Source organism: Papilio xuthus, unplaced genomic scaffold (assembly GCF_000836235.2).
Source record: "Papilio xuthus unplaced genomic scaffold, Pxut_1.1 DF828258.1, whole genome shotgun sequence".
Taxonomy (NCBI): Eukaryota; Metazoa; Arthropoda; class Insecta; order Lepidoptera; family Papilionidae; genus Papilio; species Papilio xuthus.
Genome location: NW_013530391.1, coordinates 376132 through 401079, shown reverse-complemented (window position 1 = coordinate 401079; position 24948 = coordinate 376132). Strand labels below are relative to the sequence as shown.

General features: G+C 34.3%; 2 protein-coding genes across 2 annotated transcripts; both read left to right on the top strand.

The window, feature by feature from the left end:
* The first annotated feature begins 178 nt into the window (after positions 1-178).
* On the top strand, positions 179-24672 carry LOC106113471 (probable ATP-dependent RNA helicase DHX35). Its single transcript, XM_013306264.1, has 16 exons — positions 179-339; positions 426-691; positions 14810-14974; positions 15326-15406; positions 17068-17127; positions 18016-18181; positions 19066-19163; positions 20240-20486; positions 20812-20953; positions 21327-21446; positions 21730-21896; positions 22431-22558; positions 22874-23014; positions 23202-23292; positions 23397-23547; positions 24353-24672. The coding sequence occupies exons 1-16, from the start codon at positions 306-308 to the stop codon at positions 24465-24467; spliced, it is 2172 nt and encodes a 723-aa protein (XP_013161718.1). The 5' UTR covers positions 179-305; the 3' UTR covers positions 24468-24672.
* Positions 2772-5360, top strand: Cpes (Ceramide phosphoethanolamine synthase). The gene has a single exon (XM_013306265.1). It carries the CDS (start codon positions 3808-3810, stop codon positions 4909-4911), a length of 1104 nt encoding a protein of 367 aa, XP_013161719.1. The 5' UTR covers positions 2772-3807; the 3' UTR covers positions 4912-5360.
* Positions 24673-24948: the final 276 nt, after the last annotated feature.

Here is a 24948-nt window from a genome sequence, read left to right as displayed (position 1 = left end):
GGATTCTACGTTTTTATTTATTTGAGCCCTCACAAAGCAGTTATTAATTTGCACCATGATAAAAAAGTAATAAATGAAGACTTTTGACTTTTATGTACTCTGTGCCGTTGACTGTTTTTGATTTGACAGGCTCAAATGGACAAGAACCCGGAGCTTTAAAGTGTTAAAAAGTTTTTGACAGTTTGTGATAACGATTTGTCAAAACAAAACGAAGTAAAAAATAACCTACGTTTTTAAAGTGTATTTGTGATTTTAACAAAACAAAAAGAAACTTTAATGATTTATGTAATTAATTATCTTTTAATATGCTTGGACAAAAACCAAAATTTATTCGACCTGGTATGTATATTCATATGTAAATGTTCAAATATAACACAACATTTACAATAATAAAGCCTTTATTTTTATTAAATTCTTCTTTTCAGGTGATGACACTCTTTACCCGATAAGGAATAGAGATGGTGTCATAGAGACGTTATTAAACCCAAGTGTAGACGTAGCATTAACAGTGGATAGTGATTCAAAAAGTAATTTCGTATATAATCGTTACCATCATTTACCTTTAGACGCACAAAGACAGAAATTACCTGTATTCCAGTACAGAAACCATATACTGTACTTATTAGAAAAGTATCAAATTTTGATATTGATCGGAGAAACAGGATGCGGGAAGTCAACACAAGTTCCTCAGGTAAGTTTATTTATTTCTTGCCTTAATAATTATACTTCAACATTTTAAAACAACACTCATGTGCTTCTATTATAAAAGACAAGCAAGCTAATGATTCTAAATACTGTTATTTTTTACTTTGGGACTCAGTTGTACAAAAATATAATGTTATCTTAGATTTTTTAAACATTATGAAAGTAATGACAAAATATGTAATCCATAGATTTGTTATGTACTATATAATTGTTGTTACTGGATGTAGGCGGCACAGGATCTTGCATTGTGGCAATTGATGTTGGAGGCCTACTTCTAGCAGTGGAAGAATTTAGGCTGATTATGATGATGATACAATTATTTCATTACCATTGAAAAAAGAAATTAATAAACATTATATCTTATCTGAGTCTCTGGAAAATATGTAGTACAAACTAGTTAAATATTATTTATATTAAACCTATTTGAGTGAAAATAAAAAGAAAAAAAGATTTTAAGGTTAACTTCACAACTACAAAGTTTTAATTTTATCATTGAGGTTTAATAAGTGGAATTTTCTTATATAAACTCTCTTAACACTCTTAAAAATATAAAAACATGTCCTGCTTTGCAATTCATAATGGATTCAACAGCAAAAATTTATTCAACTACTAAGAGAAGGTGTTAACAATGGATGTTTTTGTTGGAAGCGGAACGGGTGTCTTTATACTGTTGCGGTAACCTTATGTAAACATGATTGTCAAAGGAAACTACTTATAAAACATGTTATATGTAATTTCCTGTATTAACTTTAAACAGTTGATAATATTTTTCTCTAATGTCTGAAATAACATATAACCTTTATGTTATTTGAAGTGTTTTATGTTATATCTTTAAATGAGCAATTCTTGTAATCTTTATATATATAATTCTTCTGTGCGTGTGTATGTCACTGAACTTCTCTTAAACGACTGGACCGATTTTGATGAAATTTTTTGTGTGTGTTCAAGAGGACCTGGGAATGGTTTAGATTCACAATGTTGTCCGCCGGACAATGTTTTTTTGATTAATTTTTAATTTATTAGTAGTTGTTGTTTTTGGAATGTATCACATTGGATCCGACAGACGGCGCTACCATCGCAGTGTCAAATTTTAAATAATATTCAAATTAAAGACGTGTAGACAGGACAACGTCTGTCGGGTCCGCTAGTATATATATAATTGGAATGTCGAAATCGGCTCCAACGATTTTCATAAAATTTAGTATATAGGGGGTTTCGGGGGCGATAAATCGATCTAGCTAGGAATCCTTTTTAGAAAATGTCATTTTATTCGTGTTTTTTCGATAACCAACTTAAACATAAACTTAACTTTTTCTATCGGTAAGATCGAAAAATATTATTCATAATTTCATCATTTTATTAGTAATTCGTACTTATATATAATTTCCAAAAAACACAATTAAAAAAAATACCGAGCAAAGCTCGGTCATCCAGATTTTTAATTTTATGCTGGCTATATCTCATGTATCAAAGTAATGGAAACTTTGAATTACATTTTGTGTCAGATTAATATTTTTCTTGGGAAGGATGAATGTGTTCTGTTAGTCTTGACTGCTTGAACCCTAAAATGTCTGAATGAATTTGTATCATGTAGTTTATACTCTTCATAGTATACAACGCCATCTAGTTTAAAACGTAGACAATTTAGTGTTAAATATAAAACTTTGCTTCTTTAATTTTTTATCTTATTAATAAAATTACGACTTGCAGTGGTTCGGATAAAGCGAACGCAATGGTTAAATTATTTAAATCGTTAAATTTAACGTAACTCAAAAGTTTATATTGGATATTTCAACTTATGTACATGTAAGCATAAATACGCAAAAAAAATTGTAAAAAAAAACACTACATAAATACGTAAGTCGAATACAAATATTCATAAAGGTTAAAGTAAGTTTTTGTAAAGATTTTTTCGACCAAAAGTCGAAATAGAATGCTATATTCCATTCGCATAATCTTGTCTTAATGTCTTCGCACAATTTTCTTAATACCTTGGACTTATGCATTCAAAATTTTAAAGACCGATAAAGACCTAACCTAACCTAACCTAACCTTAATTTGAACTTACATACGCGCCAAAAACAATACACTAGGAAAAAAAAGAAAAATGGCACGAAAATAAGATGATGACACCGGATCTTATAGTATCACGCTGACGCATTGATATGCTGCAGTTCATCTAGGCCAACAACTTTTATTCTTCAAACTTCATGACCTAGACTAAACAAACGAGTCGTTACTGATATATAAAATGCATCACACACACATAAAAAAAGGTAAAAGCCAATATTAGCCTACGTTTAAAACTGGTTTACTTTCTATTATCGTGGTTAGGAATATCGAAAATATAAATAGTATATGTAGTTTGACTGCGACTCCTCTTGTTAAACTGTTGTTTTGGCGCCAAACGCCTATTGTTTGTTCGTTGCGTCGCTCCTCGTCGCAGTGAGGCAAACGCTCTCCAGACGTACAGCCAGCAAGCAACCAAAGCCAGTTCGCCAACAGCGCGGCTACTGTGCGCACGTGTTTACCTGTTATAAACAACTTCTAAAGAAATCTTATCGAACTGTGTAAACATTGTCACTGAATCAAGAGTTTTATGAAGTTATTTTTAAAATTCATTATGAAATAACACAAAACGAATCGTACATTTGAAGTTAAAAAGTATTGTGTGGGGCGTGCTGTTTTTGATAAAATATCCGTCCGTTCCGTCAATGGTCGAATCGATTTTACGAAGAGTCGTGCCGCAGTATCGAGGAACTTGAAGGCTTGTTTGGATTGTGTTAATGTGAGAAACGATTTCAAGAATCGATGTGGATGTGTGAAGTGAAATTTAGTTTTTAATCGACTGACCAGTTTTAATGATTGTGGTATCATCGTATGGTAGTTTATTTATAATACTCCGTCCGTATCCCACGCCTCTACTAAAATAAAACTCTGTTTTAAGTATTATAAGATCATGTAATGTGTTCATCGTCCTATAACAAATCTTTCGCTCCGGCTGTAAGCTGGAAGCCCTATATTTTCTATTTATTTCGAGTGCGTATAAATCGACCTCGAATAGGATTTGACGCAACCAGTTATAGTTTATTTTAATTCAAAATGATGTGGCCTTCGTCGCAAGCCAGTAAAATTCTAACCTTTCTTCTGTTTATTACTATCCTATATTGCATTTGTATGGATACATTCTTATTTTTAAGGATACAGAATTATAAAATAGATATTTACGATGTTCCCGAAAATGCAACTCAAGAGACGTCAACACAGAAGTATACACAGTTAGAGAATTACGAAGATGTGACGTGGGTGCCTTGCCGCATTAATCCGTTATGTCATCCCACGGTCAAAGCTTTGATGGTGGATCATATCAACCATTACATTTACGGCCCTTTATGTGCTATAGTTGATATAGGATTAGGTATATCAGAAACTATGCTATTTATAACACCTAATATAATTTCCTTCTTCCATGTTTTTGTTGCTTGTGTTGGAGCTAAGCTTATAACATGTCAGAATTTAGCTGTACGTCGTTTGGCGGTGGTTCTATTTCAATTAAGAATGTTTTTGGATGATTTAGATGGGCATGTTGCTAGAGAAAGAAAGCATATAAAGGGCGAGAGGTCCGAAGTGGGCACACTGGGTTACTGGGTTGATGGAATTTGCGATTTATTGGGTGTTATAGCTATGATGGTCGGTATATTACTTTATTTGAAAAATAATCCACCAAGACGTGGGTACAAAGGTACCCCAGTAAGTACTTTACCATACCATCAGTTGAAAGAGATAAATACATCTGAAGATATAGAAAAAGAGCATACCACAGAAGTTGGTATTTCTTATAAGACTAAAGTAAGCTTCCAAAGGATAGTTCAAGTTTTGGGATTGTTTTCTGGACAGATGATGCTATCTTCGATCGCTTGGAACCGTTATATAGACGTATACCAAGATTTGCTTGAGAATTGTACGGAATACGACGTATTCAGAAGAGCGACCATGTTCAAATCTGGTCTATTCTTCTTCGCGACCGCTCTATGGAGGATTGTGAACCCACACAGTTACCTTCATCTTCTTTCCCTTGCTGTATTCTGTGATAAAACATGGGGTTTCCTTAAAACTGTACATTATAGTGGGTATATCTGTCTGGTTATAGCTGTGGCCACATCAGAATATTTGGTGGAGAATATCAGATCGTATGTTGTAAGTTAGGGCACACGGCCGTGAACCGTAAAGTTATTGGCACACTGGTGTTTATGTATTGATTGTGTTCGTACCAAATGTAAAATCCTCTTTATAGTCTACAATTTTAAAATATATTCGAAGCTTTTGATAAGGAATAAAACACATGATATCGGGTGGCGTGGTTTCGTTGACTTTGACCTTGGATAGTACTACGAATGCGTTCGATATCGTTCGAAACGAAGCGGTTTTTTAAACGGTATATCCGAATTATTTTGTTGCAATTAGGGTACGGACTATTCAAGGGGAATTCCCTTGTTGTCTATCATTGTTGTTTTTAGCCTCGTGTGGTCACTATCACTTCCAGATAATTTCCGGGATGTATCTTTATATCTAAATAATAAAATAGTTGTATTATACTGATACTATTAACAATGTTGTTTTAACAAGACTTTTAAGATATAAAGGCTTTATTTTTTAATTGTTACGAGTTCTTTTTCTTATCTTTACCTACTCTAGTTAGGAAAATGTGAAAAGGAAATTTAGGACATAACATTAGTTTGATATCATATTCTTGTAATATGGAATTTACATGTACGAAATTGTCTAAAAATTTCGACGTCACTTTACGTCTAGGATTCTATCGCACATAACTGATATAAATACCATAGGTTACTTAGTTTGAATATCTGATTGAATTATAGGTAGGTACGATTCCCTTGGTGGCGATTTTTTATATTTTACTAGCCTTACTAAAATGTCGACGTTTACGTCCCCTCACTAATCATTCTGACATTTGATTTAGTAACGAAAGCGCGTTATTCACGCCAAAGGATTCTAACTAATAACGTCTAAAATCATGAACCACAATCAATACTTAAGCTCAGTGTGCCTACACCCTAAATATGTCCGATTGTAAAACATTTTGTAATTGTGATAACAGATCCATCCGGTGTGTATGACAAACATCCCAAACATTTGATCCAACATTGTTATATAGTTTATAGTATAGAATTAAGAATATGTCCATGTTTATCATCGTCGAATATTTGTGATATTAGATCCATTGTGCCAATGTATAATATTTGCGATGACGCTAGATTGTCGACTGATTTTTGTGTAGAATCACTGAGATTCGTCCCAGCAAATGTTTGTTCCAATATTTGGATTGTAAAGTTACATTAGAAAGGTTTGCCGTTCGTCACAAATTGTTGAATACTAGAATTCCATTCTAGTGACACTTGAATAGGCTTGTGTATTAAATTTAAAAAAAAATATTTAAATCTCCAAAACAATTTAAGATTTATTAAAAAAGAAAAAATATTTAAAGAAAAAAATTAATAATAAATTGTGTATTTTGTGTTTTCAAAATCAGTTTAAATTCCCGCAAAGACGAGACAAACTGTCATGGCGTCTTTAGTGACGTCACGCCATGTAGAGTAGAATCGTACCTCAGTATGGTGTTGTACTGAATTTTGAATTACGAAAATATGTAATAAAATGGCACCGTCCACGGAGTGACGTCACAATTCTGATTGTTTCGCGTTAAATTTGGACTATTTAAATTTATAAAAATATTATTAATTTTAATTTATTTTAATAATAATTATGGTTATCGTGTGAATTGTTCATCTAGTACACAAGTCAATAAGTTATGTTAGATTTATATTGTCAACCTTTTCATTCTCTTTGACAAAATAGAGACGGCAATATATAAATGTCATAGCAGTTGAATTCTTAAGTAATGTCTGTGATTTTAAATATCGAATGTTAAAAACAGATATGTGAATTGTCTATGGTTTGTGAAGTTTATGATTGACCAATGAGAAATTGTTAAATGTTGTTTATTTAAATAGTTGCCATATATGTCTACCGATTACCGAATTTCATCACAAAGAAAAGTTAATAATTTGTTGTAAGAGATAAATAATTGATTTAAAAATATATAATATATTTCCATATGTTTGGTTATTTTATTTAACATCTTAATAAAGACAAAATATACATAATTTGTTCTGAATGAACTCATTTTTTTTTTGGTTTGTTTTTAAACTTTATTGAATTAACATCGTAGCGTTTTGTCGTGACAAAAGTTTTTTTTTTATCGAATCTAACAAAAAGTTGCTCCAATATTTTATAACTATACTATCAAGGTCGTTAACAAGGTTCTTTTGTTCATCAAGTAACTGTGAACTGAATGTCATTTTATTTGTGTATCTGTGCTAATAATATAAAAATAAAAGATTTGTTTTTTTTTATATGTAACTAATAAACTCAAAAACTACTTTACCGATTTCATTAATAAGGGACATAGATTTTTTTATTTCAATTCCGCTCGGTTAAGTAGCATTTAAAATTATTTTAATTGGTAATAGAGGTAATATTTTTATTTTTGTTTATTTGTAACGAATAAACTCAAAAACTACTACACCTATTTCAAGTTCTCTCATCGTGACAATGTTACATTATCGCTAAGTAAATATTCACACGAACGAAGCAGGGATGCGTGACTAGTATTCTTCAAATTAAATGCTTTTAAAATTTAATTTATTCTATTTGTAGTCGTTGATTTTTATAAAACAGGAAGTAGTGTGGTTTGAATTAGAGATACCAGATGTGAGAAAACAAGTTGGCCTTAATAAACATGGCCTTTATTTTGTTACTATGCGGGATGTTGAAGATTTTGACCTTTGCCAGTGAAGATTTACTTATTATATTGTTTATGGTAATTAATTCATACCATTATCTTGATAAAATGTAAAAAGGCATCATTAAGAGATTTGAGATACAATTCTTATAGTCTTAGGCCACTCGTAGACAAAGCGATGTAAACGAAACTTGAAGATCTTAATCGCTAGGCGATTTACGCAGTATGATGTCATAAAGGTTGACATAATGGATGTGAGAGATATCGCTGCGACTTTTTGTAAATAAACGACAGCCGTGTAGTCGCTATGCCTATACTGACCGGATAGACAACTCTCGTCGACGATTCATAGTTGTGTGTGCGTTGCCTTGTGCACGAAGAGCCTTAATCGCGTGTCCAATATTTACAACACTGCTACTACTGCAAGTAGTAGACGCTAGTCAGTGGAAAAAGAGTTTTATTCTATGATAAACTCGGGAACAATGGTCAATAAATATGCGAAAGCGGTTCCCCATTATCATATCGAGTTATCAAGTTCGCCAACGGTCGAGGTCATTGACCTTACAAGCGTACATCGCCTCATTTTGTATATTTGACTTCTAATTACTTACAAAAGAAGATTTGACTTTATATCTACTAGATTTTATAAGCGTCAATAGCCTAATGGTTAAGGGTACGGATTTCCGATCACGAGGTCGGGGGTTCGAATCCCGCCATTCGACTATTGTTGTAAACCATATCCTAGCACAAGCATAGAGCTTAGTTGGAATGGTAAAAGAAATATTAGTAAATTTACTAAAAATGTCCTAATATTAAAAAAAAAATTTAAACTATAATTTGTTGAAACACTTCTAGGAAAAGCAGGTTATTTTTATAGTGTAACTGTTTAAATTCGAGGTACCAGGCTAACATAACTTTGTATGACGCGGCTGCAGCCAGAAATTTGCTTACTCATATGAATAAGCTTAGACAGTAAACATCTATGCGTTCCTGGTGCACCAATTCGAAGAATATCAACCGCTGATGATATTGTAAAGGATGGTCAGAAAAGATACTAGTATGAATTTATGGTTCTTGACGGCTCTTAAGGTTGCGCGAGTCGCTGCGCAGAACACAATTTTAGGTGTGTTGGGGCGTAGCGGAATGCACTGCGCAGCGCGTAGACGCCGATGACCTTGAACCGCCCAGATATTTGAAAATACCAAAGTCATTTTAACCTAAATGTAGATAATTTTGATTGTAAAGCGGATTTATTTCCACCAAAAAGCTTATTTTATCGACTCGATTCTTACTTTCATTTATAAAGATTTGAGACGATTATCATTAACCTACTTTCTAATTGTAGACTTTGAGATGTTTTTTTGTCTTTAAATATTGTGTTTTAATGATGGTAAATGGGTGTTGGTTTCGTAATTTGATGAGTGTTACGAACACGTGTTGTGTTGATGACCTAATGACACGTGTAGGAATCATGTATGGGAGTCGCGTAGTAAGGGAGTAGATTCTGTCTGACATTATACATTTTATTTACTTAAGTGGTGATATTTTCAATAAGTATATGTATATTATTTGATTTGCAAAAAAAATATTAAATATTTAAGAGGCCGAATATATTTTTTTTTGGATAACGAACCACTCTTGGTGGTTAAATTTTGGTCATCTTAATTTAAGTCGTTATTACTTTTGAAATACATTAGTATGGAACTTTGAAATATTCACACAGATTACAACGACGTAGTACTGTGATCTGTCTTTATTAATAGTTTTTCGACGCCACGTGTCTGTCGAATGAATCGTTAATGTTGCCAGTGTAAGGACGCTTCCACACTGTAGGGAAGATTTTAAAACGGCGACAAAGTAACCTGATTCAACTTTTTATAAATAAATCAGGTAGTTCGTTCAATTTTAAGTGCTTATTCACCCTAATGTTGCTATTGCCTTATTATTTCATAAGTGAGTTTCAACAGATAAAGAGTTTAGAAAAGGACAATATCAAATTGCATGCTATGGTAATTAGCCTAAACGCATTCGCAATTAGACTAAATTTTCCTGAATTCTACTACACTGTTGTAGTTTCTCGGACCTGCTTGATTTACTTACTAATATTTGAGGACCCTAAACAATAATAAAGAACAAAGCAAACATGTAGTATGCATAAATTTATTTCAACCTTCAATTGCCTAATCAGAGAAGCATTGTATGCATACATAATTAAAATATTTTTTTCGTCGTCTGCTGACTGACGTCATTTGTATTAATAGTTGTTAAAGTTAAAATAAAGCTACAGTTAGATAAATGGAACAGAGTAAATATGAAATCTAGAAAGTTAGAAACATTGCGTTTTTAACAGTCGAATTCGACTACGTGACAATTCTATTCATATTGTTGTCAAAGAGAAGGAAAGTGATGACAATATGACATATGTCACATATAACATGACACAACCGAAACCAACAGAAGAGCGACGCATAAATTCTAGTATAGTACTTTTCAGATATCTTAACCGCTCTTAAACTTCATTTGAGTTGCTGCGCTGAACATAATTTTAGGTGTAGCGGGATTCGGAAGGAGGGAGGGTACCGCGCAGCTCGCACATGACCTTGGGCCACCAAGATATTTGAAAAGAACTACAATAATGTTACTACATTTAGTATTTTAGTATGCTTTAGCATCAATTTGTTTTGGGCTGTCCGAAACAAAATGACACATTTGCGATTTGCGGTTTCCTTATAACTTTTACTTTATTATATTCATGTAAATAAATTGATAAAATTGTTTTTTTTTAATTAATAATAGGTATTTAAATAAGTCTTGTTTCTTGACAATTTCTTTATTTTTAAACATTTTTGGTTATTTTTTAAAGTTGCTTTGAAATATAATAGTTGTTGGTCAAACAGAATAGAATATTTTACACTTTTATAAATAAATCAACAAGAAAAAATTCTACTATAAAATAACTTAATATGTTTTCAATTTATTTTGGGTAATTTTTAAATGACATCAGGCAACACTGCTATGTGTTTTGAATATTAATGGGGTCACTCCCGGAGAGTATATTAGAAGAAATAAAAATAATATAGAGTTAAAAATACATTATACCGTTAACATTCAGTCGAAGTTTTACAAAAACTTTTCTTGTTGTCTACACACGGACAACTAAGTCAAAGAATTAAATTCACTTCCCACTTGTATCGAATGTCATACGAAATGTAATATAGTATTTATCTAGTGGCAAACGAGCGAACGGCCACCTGAAATCGCTGAAATAGCGAAGTGACAGTTGCCCATAGATATATGCAATTGCATATGCGTTGCCTACCTTTGATCTACAAATGAGAGGATGCAGAGTAAGAAAATATTTTCCCCTTCCATGCATCCTCTCATCCGGAAAGTCCACTACCACTTCCTATCGTTTCCTTTTAAGAAAAAAGGTGGGAAGGGAAAGAGGACTAAATTAGGCCTCAGGGACGCAAGTAGGTGGCAGCATCGTTAAGAGTCCGCTGTCATCTCAGCGCTAATATTGCAAAAATCAAATAAGCACAAAATACTATAACGTATAGCCAGTCCATTTACAGAGGCCACTGCATTTCATCCACATTGGTAGTAAATAAACGTCACCACAATTTCAAACATATTGCGCACACAATTTTTAATAGTAGTATTATTTTAGCTTTGTCATTGTGATAAAAATCCAAAGACAATCTGTATAATATATTATAAAAGAAAGTCGTGTTAGTTAAACTATTTATAACTCAAGAACGGCTTTACCTATATGGCTGAAAATTGGTGAGGTGAGCTCAGAGCCAGGCGACGGACATAGGATACTATTTATTCATTTTTTTTTAAATTTATGCCTTGAAGAGCTGCTTTCATTTAACTTACTAATATTATAAATGCGAATGTTTAGATGGATGTGGATGGATGGATGGATGGATGGGTGTTTGAATATATCTCTAGAACGGCTGAACGGATCTCGATTGAATTTGGCATACGCATAGAACAAAGTCTGAAAGAACACATAGGCTACACTAATTAAGTTTTTTTATATATCCACGCGGACGGAGTCGCGGGCGACAGCTTGTGTCTAATAAAGAAAGCGATGTTCGGCAAGTCATCACAAACAAAGTGATCAAGACTTGTTACAGATATTTCAGTTATCTCGTGTTATATAGCTAATTGTTTGCCAGATAAACTCAAAAACTACAATACAAGACAGAGCGAATATGGAAGGCTTATGGGTATTACGATTGCCAAAAAAAACGTAATCTTAACTCCTTGTGGGGTCGGCATACCAAGTTTTGTCATCTAGATCTATCTATTGACATACATTCGTCACTTCAATCACCACCTTAAACACAATCCATCTTGTCCTAGACCTTTAAAAGCGTATCAAATCCATATAAAGAAATAGTGTTCTTTACATTTACCTTTTCTTACATTAGCATTTGCCTGCGACTCTGTCCGCGCGGAATTTTAGACAAAAAAAATCAAGTAATAAATACTGCATATCTCATCCGGGGATAATATAGCTTCCAATCAGTGGAAGAATTTTTTAAATCGGTTCAGTAATTTTGAAACCTATTCAATGCAAAACAAACAATTAAATCTTTCCTTCTTTTTATATTACTAGCTACTGTGACCCGCTTCTAAACTAGTAAGCTATGTTTTCTTCCAGACTATGTTCTACATCTATGCCAAATTTGACCGAGATCCGTTAAGCTGTTCTGGATATACCATCTTATGACCATCCATCCATCCGTAAAATTATTAGTTTAAATGTAAGTGAAGTTATTTAAAATTGGTACTTTTTACTATCGAATGTTGTTTTAAGACTCTAAAATATACTATCATTTCAAAATAATATTTACTAAGCAATCAATTGATTATTACACGGTTTGATATCACAAGATTACGACCACTTGTAACATCGCGATTGTAACGTAATCGACAGATTATGAATGAAGTGGACACCTGCTGTACTAAACTATCCTCGTATTAAAAGATTCAAACATTATGAGCGCTCGGGTTTAACTCCGAGCATGTACGAGTATGTGCAGGATAACGAGCAATCAAAAGATGTCTCAGACCCTTCGTACATAAGGCAACACAAATCGTCGAAAGCAATATTCTATGGTTGCGTTGCTTTAAAGCGATTTAAATCCGTGGAATTACAATCCTCATCGGCGATTCGGTCAGATCAATTGGTTTATTATCTTGAAGATTGTAGCGACTTGTCTCATGTCGATCTTGACAAACAGTGTGCGACAGTCTTTGGCAATGACAGATAGACTAAAATCGCCGGTTTTAGAAGATTTATGTTGAATTGTGTACGAAGGATCAACAGGTCCTTCGTAAACAAAGGACGAGGGCGAGATCAACAGATAACGCTCTCGCCCGCGACTCCGAGTTAAAAATAAATGAGTACTTAATATTATTTTGACTAGAGATTGCCTAGATGGGTTCTTTGGGGTGTTCAGAAGATCTGATGGAGAAATAAAGTGGTGAGTTCACAGTTTAAGGAGGAAAGGTGAAATTTTGAATTGTTCTACGAGTGAAGAAATTATGAAGCTGTGCCTAATTAATAGGACATTCATTTGGGGTCAGACTAATTAATCAGACTATTGAGGTACGGATATTTCTAATTCTGATTGTACTGTGTCTTGGTATTATTTTTAAATACAATGTAGCACTGTACCTACTAACAATACGTTCCACGTCGCCGAGCAATAAGGGCATGGACGCACTGTCATGCCTTGCGAAGTTATCTGACATTTACTTACGGTAGAAATCAATATTCAATCTTTACGATCGATCTAACGATAATTTTACTTTGCAAGAAACAGAGTATACTAGAATTATTATATGTTCGACTAACTATAAATATACATATAAATAATAAAACTTTGCTTGTACTTAAAACCAATTTACAAAAAATTATCTGTCCGCAAGCCGGGTATGTTATGGGCAATCTCGGGAACGACTGGACCGATTTTGTCGGGACTTTCACTGGAAGGTAGATGATGTTTTCGGATATATTGCAGCTTATCCTATTTTTAATTCTGCACTGACGAAGTCGCGGGCGATAGCTAGTAGATGTTTTTCGACTGCTATTGCGTTTTTTACATTAGTTAAATTTGAACTAATTAGATAAAATGTTAATTAATTATACCACGGATAAGCAACGGAGAGCGTCGGTGGCTCAGTGGTCAAGCACTTGACTTGCAATCTGCAGGTCCTGGGTTCAAATCCCGCCATGTACCAATGTGTTTTTCGATTTACATATGTACATTTATCCGACGTTCTTACGGTGAAGGAAAACATCGTGATGCAACCTGCACATATCTGAGAAGAAATTCAAAGGTATGTGTGAAGTCAACCAACCCGCACTTGGCCAGCGTGGTTGACTATGGCCTAATCACCCTTAACTTAGGGTAGGCTCCGAGCCCCTCGGTGGGGACGTATAGTGAGCTGATGATGAAGCAAATGGTACGATATTCTTATTTGCATCTAATTGCATGGAATAAATAAAAAAAGCATTATTGCATTCGTAGGGATAAATCTAAGATGGTGAAAGATTACGTTCTATAGGATGAAATGCGCTTTCACTCAGAGTGGAATTTAAGCAGGGACATAATTAACTATGAGAAAAAAAACACGCTCAAACGGCAATTTACGTGGGACTTTATCAAAGTCTAGGTATGCAGGTGGCATTGTAGATTCAACGGTATAATCGTTATATGATTCAGGGCTATTGTGTGCCAGCTCTTCCATAAAAACTGGAGTGTTACCGATAAGATTACGTATAATGGAAACGCGTTCGATATTGCACTTTTAATGTTTTATATTATATATTTTTATATTATAAGTTGGCAAAGGGGCAAGCGTCTTGCCTACCTTTAATCGACGGAGGAGACGTACAGAAAGAAAATATTTCCCCTTACTATACATCCCCTTCGCCATCAAGACCACATCCCCTTCTCATGCTTTTATAAGAAATAGATGAAAATCAAAGATGACTAAAATTAAGCCTTCGGAACGCACACTCATCAGACTGTACGCGGAATTACTTCCACTTGACGCCTGTCTTCTGTGTGGTCGTGGTATTGCACCGGGCGACATTGTCATGTTTCTTTACAGATATATGTAAATAGCATCACCGTAAGAACATCGAATAAATGTAAATACATGTAAAAGACATTTTTAAATAAGGATCGGATCCAGGACCTTTAGATTACAAGTACCATTGTGCCATTGGAACAAAGTGTTATAATCTTGTTTCAGTATTTGTACGAGATAGGACATAGAGTATGCGTGACGCAGCCCAGAGTGGCCGCGGCGGTATCTCTAGCGGCCCGAGTTGCCACCGAGAGGGGGGAGGAACCCGGTCACACGGTGGGGTACGCTGCTTCTATGACGTCAGCACGGTCCAACGATACCGGCATTGTGGTAAGAATCAATAGACGAGAAAACATTAAATAACACTAAGAATTGTTACAACTAGGATTTTTGGTAATTACGTCATTGTTCCGTTGTACTAGAGATATGATGTCTGATTGAGATGTATGGAAGAGTGTTGAGATGATGATTTGTTTCAATATGTGTCAAGGAGAACTTTAGAATAAATATGGTTGGATTGGGTCTACGAACAGATGGTGAAAGGTGATGAATGAAACGGATGATAGATCGATGTTGGGGATAAAATCTGTTGAGTTCCTTCATTGTGTGAGATAAAGACAGGAAAATGAGGAGGAGGAGTATTTTCTTATCTTTCCCTGACTATGTTCTATTTTATTTCAGTTCATGACAGAAGGTGTTCTTCTAAGAGAAATGTTCGCGTCACCTCTTCTTATGCAGTATTCTTGCATAGTACTGGATGAGGTAATTCATAGAATTGTTTTTTTTCACCAAACTTATATGAACAAAAGACAATATAATTAGCCTATGTGTTCTTCCAGACTATGTTCTACATCTGTGCCAAATTTCGTCGAGATCGGTTCCGTCGTTCCGTAGATACCTTCTAACAAACATCCATCCATCTAAACCTTTGCATTTATAATATTATTACTAGTGGTCGCCAGTGACTCCTTTCGCGCTGATTAAAAAAAACTTAATTAGTACTCTATGTGTTCCTCCAGACTATATTCTGTATTTATGGTAAATTTCAGCGAGATTTGCATCCGTTGAAGACACCTTATAACATAACATCCATCCATGTAAACTATCTAATCTATAATATTAGTAAGATTTAACAGTGGTAGAGCCCGCTTTAACATCTTCGCACGAATTGGCCCGGCTCGCCCGGTGAAATACCACGACCACACAGAAGACAGGCGTGAAGTGGAAGCAATTCCGCGTTTCGTCTCATGAGTGTGCGTCCCGGAGGCCAAAATTAGCCCTCTTTCCCTTCCCACCCTTTTTCTTATAAGGAAAGGATGGGAAGTGGAAGTGGACTTTCCGAATGAGAGGATGCATGGAAAGGGAAAATATTTTCGTTCTGTGCATCCTCTCCTCCGTCGATTAAAGGTAGGCAACGCATATGAAATTGCGTATGTCTATGGGCAACGGTCACTTCTCTATCAGCGATTTCAGGTGGCCGCTCGCTCGTTTGCCAACTTATGATATAAAAAAAAGATGTAGCTTAATTTTCTTAGTTTTCTTCAGAATTTTACGTATATATATTTTTTATCACTATTTTGGATGTATTGAATTATAACACGAGTTTAAATAATTTTTAATTGGTATAGGAATTAATTAATTGACACAGCGATTTGACACGTATATTAATTGATGACATCATTCATCCTTGACATTTAAATGACAGGACCTGTCAACCATGTATACCCCTCTGTTTAACAAACTAAAGTTCTGAACTTCCAAAATGATATGCACATAAGTGGACATTTCAACCACATCCAAAGCGGAAATGGTTAGAAGTTATTTACTGTACAGCTCTTTGTCTAGTCCGTCTCTTTATAATCAAAGTCCATACTTGGTTGGAGCGTTTGTTAACAGTGGCAAAGTTATAAGTTCAATTTTTCAATTAATAATTATATACTAAATTACTATACTACTATACTATACTATACTACTATATAATTATATATTTAGTATATAGCGTGTCTCAAAATTCAACAATAAAACTGTAATGATCTATAGATCGAGAAACTAAAAAAAATTGTTCAAAAGTTATAAAATTATATATTAACTTTTGTAACTTTCAAATAATTTAAATTAAATTTGTAAATAATATTAAGGAAACATATAGAATATTTTGTTATAATTTATTTTTGTACCAGTGATTTATTTTTGGTTAAATATTTTGAATCAGACGCATCGAAGAGTGAATAACCTTGTAGGTAGAGTATGGTCATCGGTTTAACAGATTAGAGTTCGAATCTCGACTTATGACTATCGTAATGAACCATCCATCACAAGACTATAGCTTAAGATTGAACTAAATTTGGCTTTAAAAAAAAAATATTGTTTTTTAATATTTTTTATACCGCTGCTGTAGATTTAATTAATTCTGCTTTCCACAGGTTCACGAAAGAACTCAGATGACTGATGTTCTTATGGGATTGCTAAAGAAAATCGCTAAAGTAAGCATTTCACGAAACATCATCATCAGCTCACTATACGTCCCTACCGAGGGGCTCGAAGCCTACCCTAAGTTAAGGGTGATTAGGCCATAGTCAACCACGCTGGCCAAGTGCGGGTTGACTTCACACATATCTTTGAATTTCTTCTCAGATATGTGCAGCATCACGATGTTTTCCTTCACCGTAAGAACATAGGATAAATGTACATATGTAAATCGAAAAACACATTGGTACATGGTTGGATTCGGACCAAGGACCTGCATATTACAAGTCAAGTGCTTTAACCACTGGGCCATCGACGCTCTTGCGACAAAACATCTATGCATATTAAGAACATTGAAATGTCTGTTTGTAATATCGAAAAAAATCATATAGATTGATAACGAAAAACAATATTGTCTGTCTGTCCGCAAGCCGCGATTGTTCTCTACGAAACTCCGAAACCAGTAGACCGATTTTAACGGGAGTTTGAAGGGAAGGTAATTGATGTATGCGGGCATATTATAGTCTACTTTATTTTATTTTATACCGACGAAGTCGCGGGTAACCGCTAGTATTTGAATATGACAACTAATCGTCCATTGGTTGATATTTGACTTTAATTCGAAATCAAATATTTTTTACATTTAAATAGCTTTATACACTTTTTAATATTAATTAGAACTGTGTCATAATTCTAGTTCATCTGTTCGCGTGATTTCTTTAAAAAGGGTATTATTGTTTTCAAATATCTTGGCGGCTCAAGGTCATGTTCCGCCCTCCGCATTCCGCTACGCCCCTCTGTGTTCTGCGCAACCACTCGCGCGAAGTTTAGAGCCGCCAAGATATCTGAAAACAGTTATACAAAGTTTTCACATATTGATATAAAGGTTTTACAAATTATTTTAGAAACGTAAGAATCTAAAATTAGTAATATCTTCGGCTACAATGGACGCGGAGTTTCTGAGAGATTTCTTCAATCTGTCAGAGAAAAAGGAGCAAGACAGAAAGAGTACATCGGTTATAATGTCAATGCAAGGACGGACACATCCCATTGACGTATTTTATGTTGACGGTATGTATTTTTATATATATATATATATACATAATAAATATTTTACTAAATTTTACATACAGTTTAAAAATTCATAGCCTAATAATTTCCAAATGTGTAAACGGACCTTTAGTAGTTCACAGAAGACAAAGGTGTATGATTTTTTAATATCATAAGGTAGCAAAGTAGTTAACAGCCTGAATTCGCCGAAATAGCGAAGCGACAGCTGCTTATAGACATACGTAATTGCAGAAGCGTTTTCTACATGCGAGGGGTGAATAGAAGAGTAATTTACTTTTTCATGCATCCTTCATCAAATCCAATTCCCCTTCCTATTTTTTTATAAGAAAATGGGAAGGAAAGAGGAATAAGTTCTTAAAAACGCATACTCAATATTTAATAAGCAATTAAGCATCAGAAATTAAAATAATTGAAATTGAAAAGTGTCCAAGATAAAACATAAAAACTGGATATCTCTGTATTAAAGAAAAAAATGGAAGTCTATGGTTTAAAGTAAAACAACACTGAATGTCTCTACGTTTATAGTTAAAATTAAACTTGATTTCTTTGCTTTAAAGTAAAAAAAAACTCGATGTTTCTGGTTTATTAAATTATTCAAACTTTCGTGAGACATTATACTAAACTGATATATAAACACGGCTAAACACTCACGTATATTCGTCCGGTGGCGGCACCGACTAGTTTAGAGCCCATCGGGGGCCCTTCATCAGGATGAGTGGTACTGGTATTATTTCGCGGACGCGGTCGCGGTCGCGTGGGCGCTATGGGCTCGAAACTAGTCGGTGCCGCCACCGGACGAATATACGTCAGTGTTTAGTCGTGTTTTTATATCAGTTTAGTTTCTGGTTTAATTCAAAAATCTTATAATTTTATGTTGTTTATAGAAGCAGTAGCGGACTACGTGAAAGCTACAATCGACACTGTCATCAAAATACATGAAAATGAACCTTTTGGTGACATCTTGGCATTCCTCACATCACAGGTTCGTTACTTATATAAAGACTAGCTGTCACACGCTACTCCGTCCGCGTGTTTGTCTAAAAAATGAAAAATTTAGGGGTGGACTACCCTTAACATTTAGGGGGATGAAAAATAAATGTTGGCCGATTCTCAGACCTACTCAATATGCTCACAAAATTTCATGAGAATCGGTCAAACCGTTTCGGAGTAGTATGGGAACGGAAATTGTGACACGAGAATTTTATATACATATAAGATGTCTGTATGTTAACAATTCATTGATAAACTATTGAACAAATTCAAATAATAATAATGTTAAGAATGGATTTTAGAGAAAGTTCGTTTGTTAAAAAATAAAACCCGGATGAGCTTTGCTCGGTATTTTTTTTTAAATTGTGTTTTTTGGAAATTATATTTAAATACGAATAACTAATAAAATGAAGAAAATATGAATAATATTTTTCGATCTTACCGATAGAAAAAGTTAAGTTTATGTTTAAGTTGATTATCAATAAAACATGAATAAAATGACATTTTCTAAAAATGATTCCTAGCTAGATCGATTTATCGCCCCCGAAACCTCCTGTATAGTAAATTTTATGAAAATCGTTGGAGCCGATTCCGAGATTCCAATTATATATATACAAGAATTGCTCATTTAAAGATATAAGATAAGATATAGAGATTTTGACCTAAAAGACCCCCATTTGTATGGTACAATTGTGACCCCCCAAGGCATAAATTGAACAGATTTCGATGAAAATTATATCTTACTAATATTATAAATGCGAATGTTTGGATGAATGTTTGTTAGAAAGTATCTACAGAACGTCTGGAACTTACTAAAAGTCATGTAGAACATAGTCTGGAATAACACATAGACTAGTAATTAAGGTTTTTTTAAAACGTCAATAGCCTAATGGTTAATGATACAGATTTCCGATCACAAGGTCGGGGATTCGAATCCCGCCATTCGACTATTGTCGTAAACCATATACTAGCACAAGCTTATAGCTTAGTTGGAATGACACAAGAAATATTAGTAAATTTCCAAATAAAACTGCTAATATTTCATTAAAAAATATGAGTGTTTTTTAGGAAGAAATACTATCAGCTTTAGAAATATTAGAACAGTATTCGGAAGAGAATAACGAAACAAATAAAGAGAGACGTTACTTTGCAAGCGGGATACAGGCAGCTAATCTGACAGTGTTGCCGATGTATGGGACTTTGCCGCATTACAGACAGATCAAAGTGTTTCAAATTGCTGATAGAAATGTTCGCAAAGTTATATTAGCAACGAATATAGCGGAGACCAGTGTTACCATTCCTGGGATTGTTTATGGTGAGTTTTGGGGACCTTACTTAATGTTTGGGGGTCTGAGTAAACTTTGGGGGTCTGTGTTAATTTTGGAGGTCTAAGTAAATTTTTGGCGGGTTTCGATTTTTATGCTAAATTCACTTTACATTTGAGATTTGGGGGTCTAATAACATTTTAGAGGGTTCTCATTTTGTTTATTTTTAGGGGTCATCGTTGTGATCATTTGGGGGTTTGATTTTGAAGATTTTTTTGTAATTTTTTTCTCTTAATCTAGTATTCTAGGCTTTGTTTCTAATTAAATGATAGGTTAAATGGTTAAGTTGTTAAACACTTTATTTATTTTACTAAGTGATCGACTGTGGGTTCCACAAGTTGCCATACTTCGAGCCGGCAGTGGGCGTGCAGTCTGTCTGCATCACTCCCATATCAAAGAACAACGCGATGCAGCGCGCGGGTCGGGCGGGCAGGACTAGTCGCGGGAAATGTTACAGGTGAATTACACTGTCTAGTAGTTCAGTTGGCACGTCAGATACTGGAGTACTTTTGTACCTGATGTGCCAACTCACGCTCAGGATATGTATTTGAAACGATTTTGTATTTTTACCGTTGGTTTCTTAAATCAAAATAACCCTCCTCTCTTTATCTTTGACAAAACAGAGACCATGTTTTAAATTGGTATTTCGGTCTCAAAAACCAACAATTAGTTTTTTAGTAATTGTAACAAAATAGCCACGCACGACTTTCATTTCTGTTACACTTACCAGTGAAAATGGAACCTATATACATTAACCTAAAAGAAGTTTTTTATGCTCCGAGGTGGCTATTCGCTTAGTGGAAAAGGTCTTTATTCTTTTGTGTTTACAGATTGTATACAGAGAGTCAGTACGAGAAGCTATCAACCTGTATACCGCCGGAGATGTGCCGCAGCGATCTATCCGCTATGCTGCTGCAACTCAAAGCATTGGGCATACATAATGTTTTAAGGTAACTGTGCTCTCGAACACAATAAACAAATTTAAAATAACGCCATCTAGTAGGCTTTTGGAAAATTAAAAGTGAAGTAAAAATTTGAGAATGGTTCCATCTAGTGACCATTTGCAAAACCAAAATGACTTCATTTTAAGAAGAATAGCGCCATCTAGTAAGCGTTATGTAAACCATTACCAACTAGTCGCAAATAAAATTGAGTATATCGCCATCTAATGAGCATTTTTAAAACAATATTTAAAAAATTGCTAGTTAAAATGTTCGTTTATTTATCTTCCAGATTCACATTCCCGACGCCGCCTCCAGCAAAGAGTCTGCTGTCAGGTCTGGAGACATTGTACGCGCTCTCAGCTGTCGACAGACACGGAGATCTGACCTCACCAGTGGGAGCTTGTATGGCGGAGTTACCTTTGAATCCGATGTGCGCCAAGATGTTGTGCAATAGTGGTAAGTTTTATATTCATTACAAGAAAAAGCAAAATTAGGGGAAAATTGATAAAACCAATACCTTTCAAACATTAATTGATATCAAATATTTATAAAATCTATACATATCTATAAAATTGAAGAGTTTGTATGTAGTATAAAAAAGTCACATCTCACACAAGTGATGTACTAGAATTACTGTACAGGGATTTAAATAAAAATCCCTTGTTTGCAGAAAAATGTGTTAATATTGTAGAACATGAATAGCAAAAAGATATAGAAAAACTGATTTGACGTTATTAAATTCAAATGTATAATTTTTCTTTTTTCTTTGATTTAATGGCAGCTATAGTGTAAAAACTCCTTGAACAATTACTGATAACAAAAAACAGTTTTTCTTCATTTTCGTTTGTCTGTTGGTCTATATCTGTCTGTCAGACCATGTTTTCCATGACTATGATAATTACCATGATTTAGAAGGTAGGTAATGTTCTAAGAAGCGAAGAAGAATGCGGTAAGAAATAGTATATACAAAAATTTAATTACTTTTTGCAGGTGAATACGGTTGTATAGAAGAAATGCTATCCATAGTGTCCATGTTACAAGTGGACGGTGTGTTCACGTCCCCTGCCACCGGGAAGGGTAATATCAACGCTAAGATATCCAGAAGAAATAACTTTGAGGTATGAATAATAAATCATGCCCTCTTCTCTTCTAAACGCTTTAATTTAATTCTAATACAAGATGGCAAGCAAATTTATTATAGCCCTTTTGCCAAAATGTTATAGGAGAGTTTAGTACTTACGAGTTTAATATTAACCAAAGGTTTAGCAATTTTTCACATTGAGAAAAATTAAATTCTTTAAATTAAAAATTAAATATATAAAAATTTCGCGATATCAAAAGTTGCGGACGACAGCTAGTTGTAAAAAGTTTTATGTGTCTATTCTCTAATTACCCAGAATTTATTAAAAAGCGTGATTATGTTATTCTTTCAGGTGGCAGAAGGCGATATAATTATGTATTTAAATATATTTGACGCATATTTAAAAATAAGGTCAAAAGATACGACGAAATATAAAAAGCCATGCAAAGACTGGTGTCAGAAGATGTATATTAATTATAGAGTTATGGAGAAGGTATGGAATTTACTTTTTTGAATTCTAAATCGTCAAAATTTTAATACTAATTGTATTTTACTGCTTGTATTTAATTTAATATTCCACCACTAGATGGCGCATTTATTAAAACTTTGCTACCTTTTTAATTCCTTTTTTTATGTAATTTTATAATAATTAAAAGTATGAATGTTTGTTTATTTTATAGGCGTATGAAATAAGACAAAGCTTAGAGAAGTTAATAAAGGACAAATTCAAAATGGAGGACAAAACATTTGAAGGACCCGATTTAGGAACTGGTGAGTTCAATTGAATATGAATTTATTTGTAAGTAGCTGTCGCCTGCGACTTCATCAGTGCAGAGTGAATACAAATATAATAGATAATAGTTATAATATTGCAGGTAAATGTGTCCGCGTGATGCGGTGCGTGGTGTCGGGCCTGTTCCCGCAAGCTGCGCGTCTCTCGGCCGCGGGGGAGTACTGCGGCGTGCGCGGCGCTCTCCTCCACATCTCTCCACAGAGCTGTCTCTATCATCACCAGCAGCCTCACTGGTCTCACTCTAAACTTAACTAATCAAAGCTTAACACTCACATATAATACAGTGGCATCGTCCACGCGAAATTAAAAAAAATAGTAACCTTTGTGTTCTTCCAGACTATGTTTTACATCTGTGGCAAATTTCATCTGGTAGACAGTGGTAGATCTAACAGTGGTAGAGCGAGCTTTAACATCTTCGCACGAATTGTCCCGGCTCGCCCGGTGAAATACCACGACCACACAGAAGACAGGCCTCAAGTCTGATGAGTGTGCGTCCCGGAGGCCTAATTTAGTCCTCATTCCCTTCCCACCCTTTTTCTTATAAGGGAAGGATGGGAAGTGGAAGTGGACTTTCCGGATGTGCGGATGCATGGGAAGGGAAAATATTTTCTTTCTGTGCATCCTCTCCTCCATCGATTAAAGGTAGGCAACGCATATGCAATTGCGTATGTCTATGGGCAACGGTCACTTCGCTATTTCAGCGATTTCAGGTGGCCGCTCGCTCGTTTGCCATCTAATGATATAAAAAAAAATATTGTGATCTACATAGGCATATAACATTACATACATCACAAGACCAGCCACAAAGTTTGTGCAACTTTTTGACAATTTTTTGGGCTATCTCGATACCCCCTGGGGTGGTTGGTCCTAAGTTTTTTTTAAACTTTATAAAGTCAATTTAACAATTTTTAATTAAATCTAGTACAATTAATACGATGCACTTATTCATTTTAATATAAATTAAAATTTCTTTAAAAAATAACTTTTTGACATCTGGTGGACGCAAGTGAGCTTGCAATAATTGAGAGGTTATTTCAGGGTGGTGTTCGCGGGCGTGGTGAGCGCGGCGGACAAGACGTACATGAGAGATCTCATGACTATACAAAAAGATTGGTTAATTGAAGTTGCACCACATTACTACAGAGAGACTTGATACCAACAACTTTAGTACAGAAAACAATCCAAATATCAAGATTATTGCGCCAAGAGGTTACACAAGTATCAAGATTGATATAGAAACAGTTTTTACAAGTATCAAGATTGCTTTAAACCAAGTTGACGTAATAATTTGAAACGTCTGAATTGAATCAGAGGTCAAAGTTTTTGCTACAATCAAATAAAGATAATAAAAACTATAAATAAAATGTTGTAATTTTCCTTTAATATATCAATATTATTTATGAAATTTAATAATAATAATATTTTGTAATATTAAACGTGTTTTTTTTTCTTTCTTATGAAAATATTTTGATTATAACGCCATCTGTGAGGTTTACCTTACAACTGAAGAGCTTGTTTACTTTCATGTTACTTATATCTATTATTGATAGATGGCAGCACAGCATCTTAGTTTGAAAAAGAAGCTTGTTTATACTTCTAAACTTTCCTTTGAAATTGTTTTCATAACGAAACTT

Bases quoted from the DNA above. Each gene is read 5' to 3' on its own strand.
- LOC106113471 (XM_013306264.1), top strand. From the start codon at position 306: ATGCTTGGACAAAAACCAAAATTTATTCGACCTG. The intron at 18,182-19,065 runs GTATGTATTTTT...TGTTGTTTATAG, and splicing joins TGACGTATTTTATGTTGACG to AAGCAGTAGCGGACTACGTG. The intron at 22,559-22,873 runs GTATGAATAATA...TTATTCTTTCAG, and splicing joins CCAGAAGAAATAACTTTGAG to GTGGCAGAAGGCGATATAAT.
- Cpes (XM_013306265.1), top strand. From the start codon at position 3,808: ATGATGTGGCCTTCGTCGCAAGCCAGTAAAATTCTAACCTTTCTTCTG.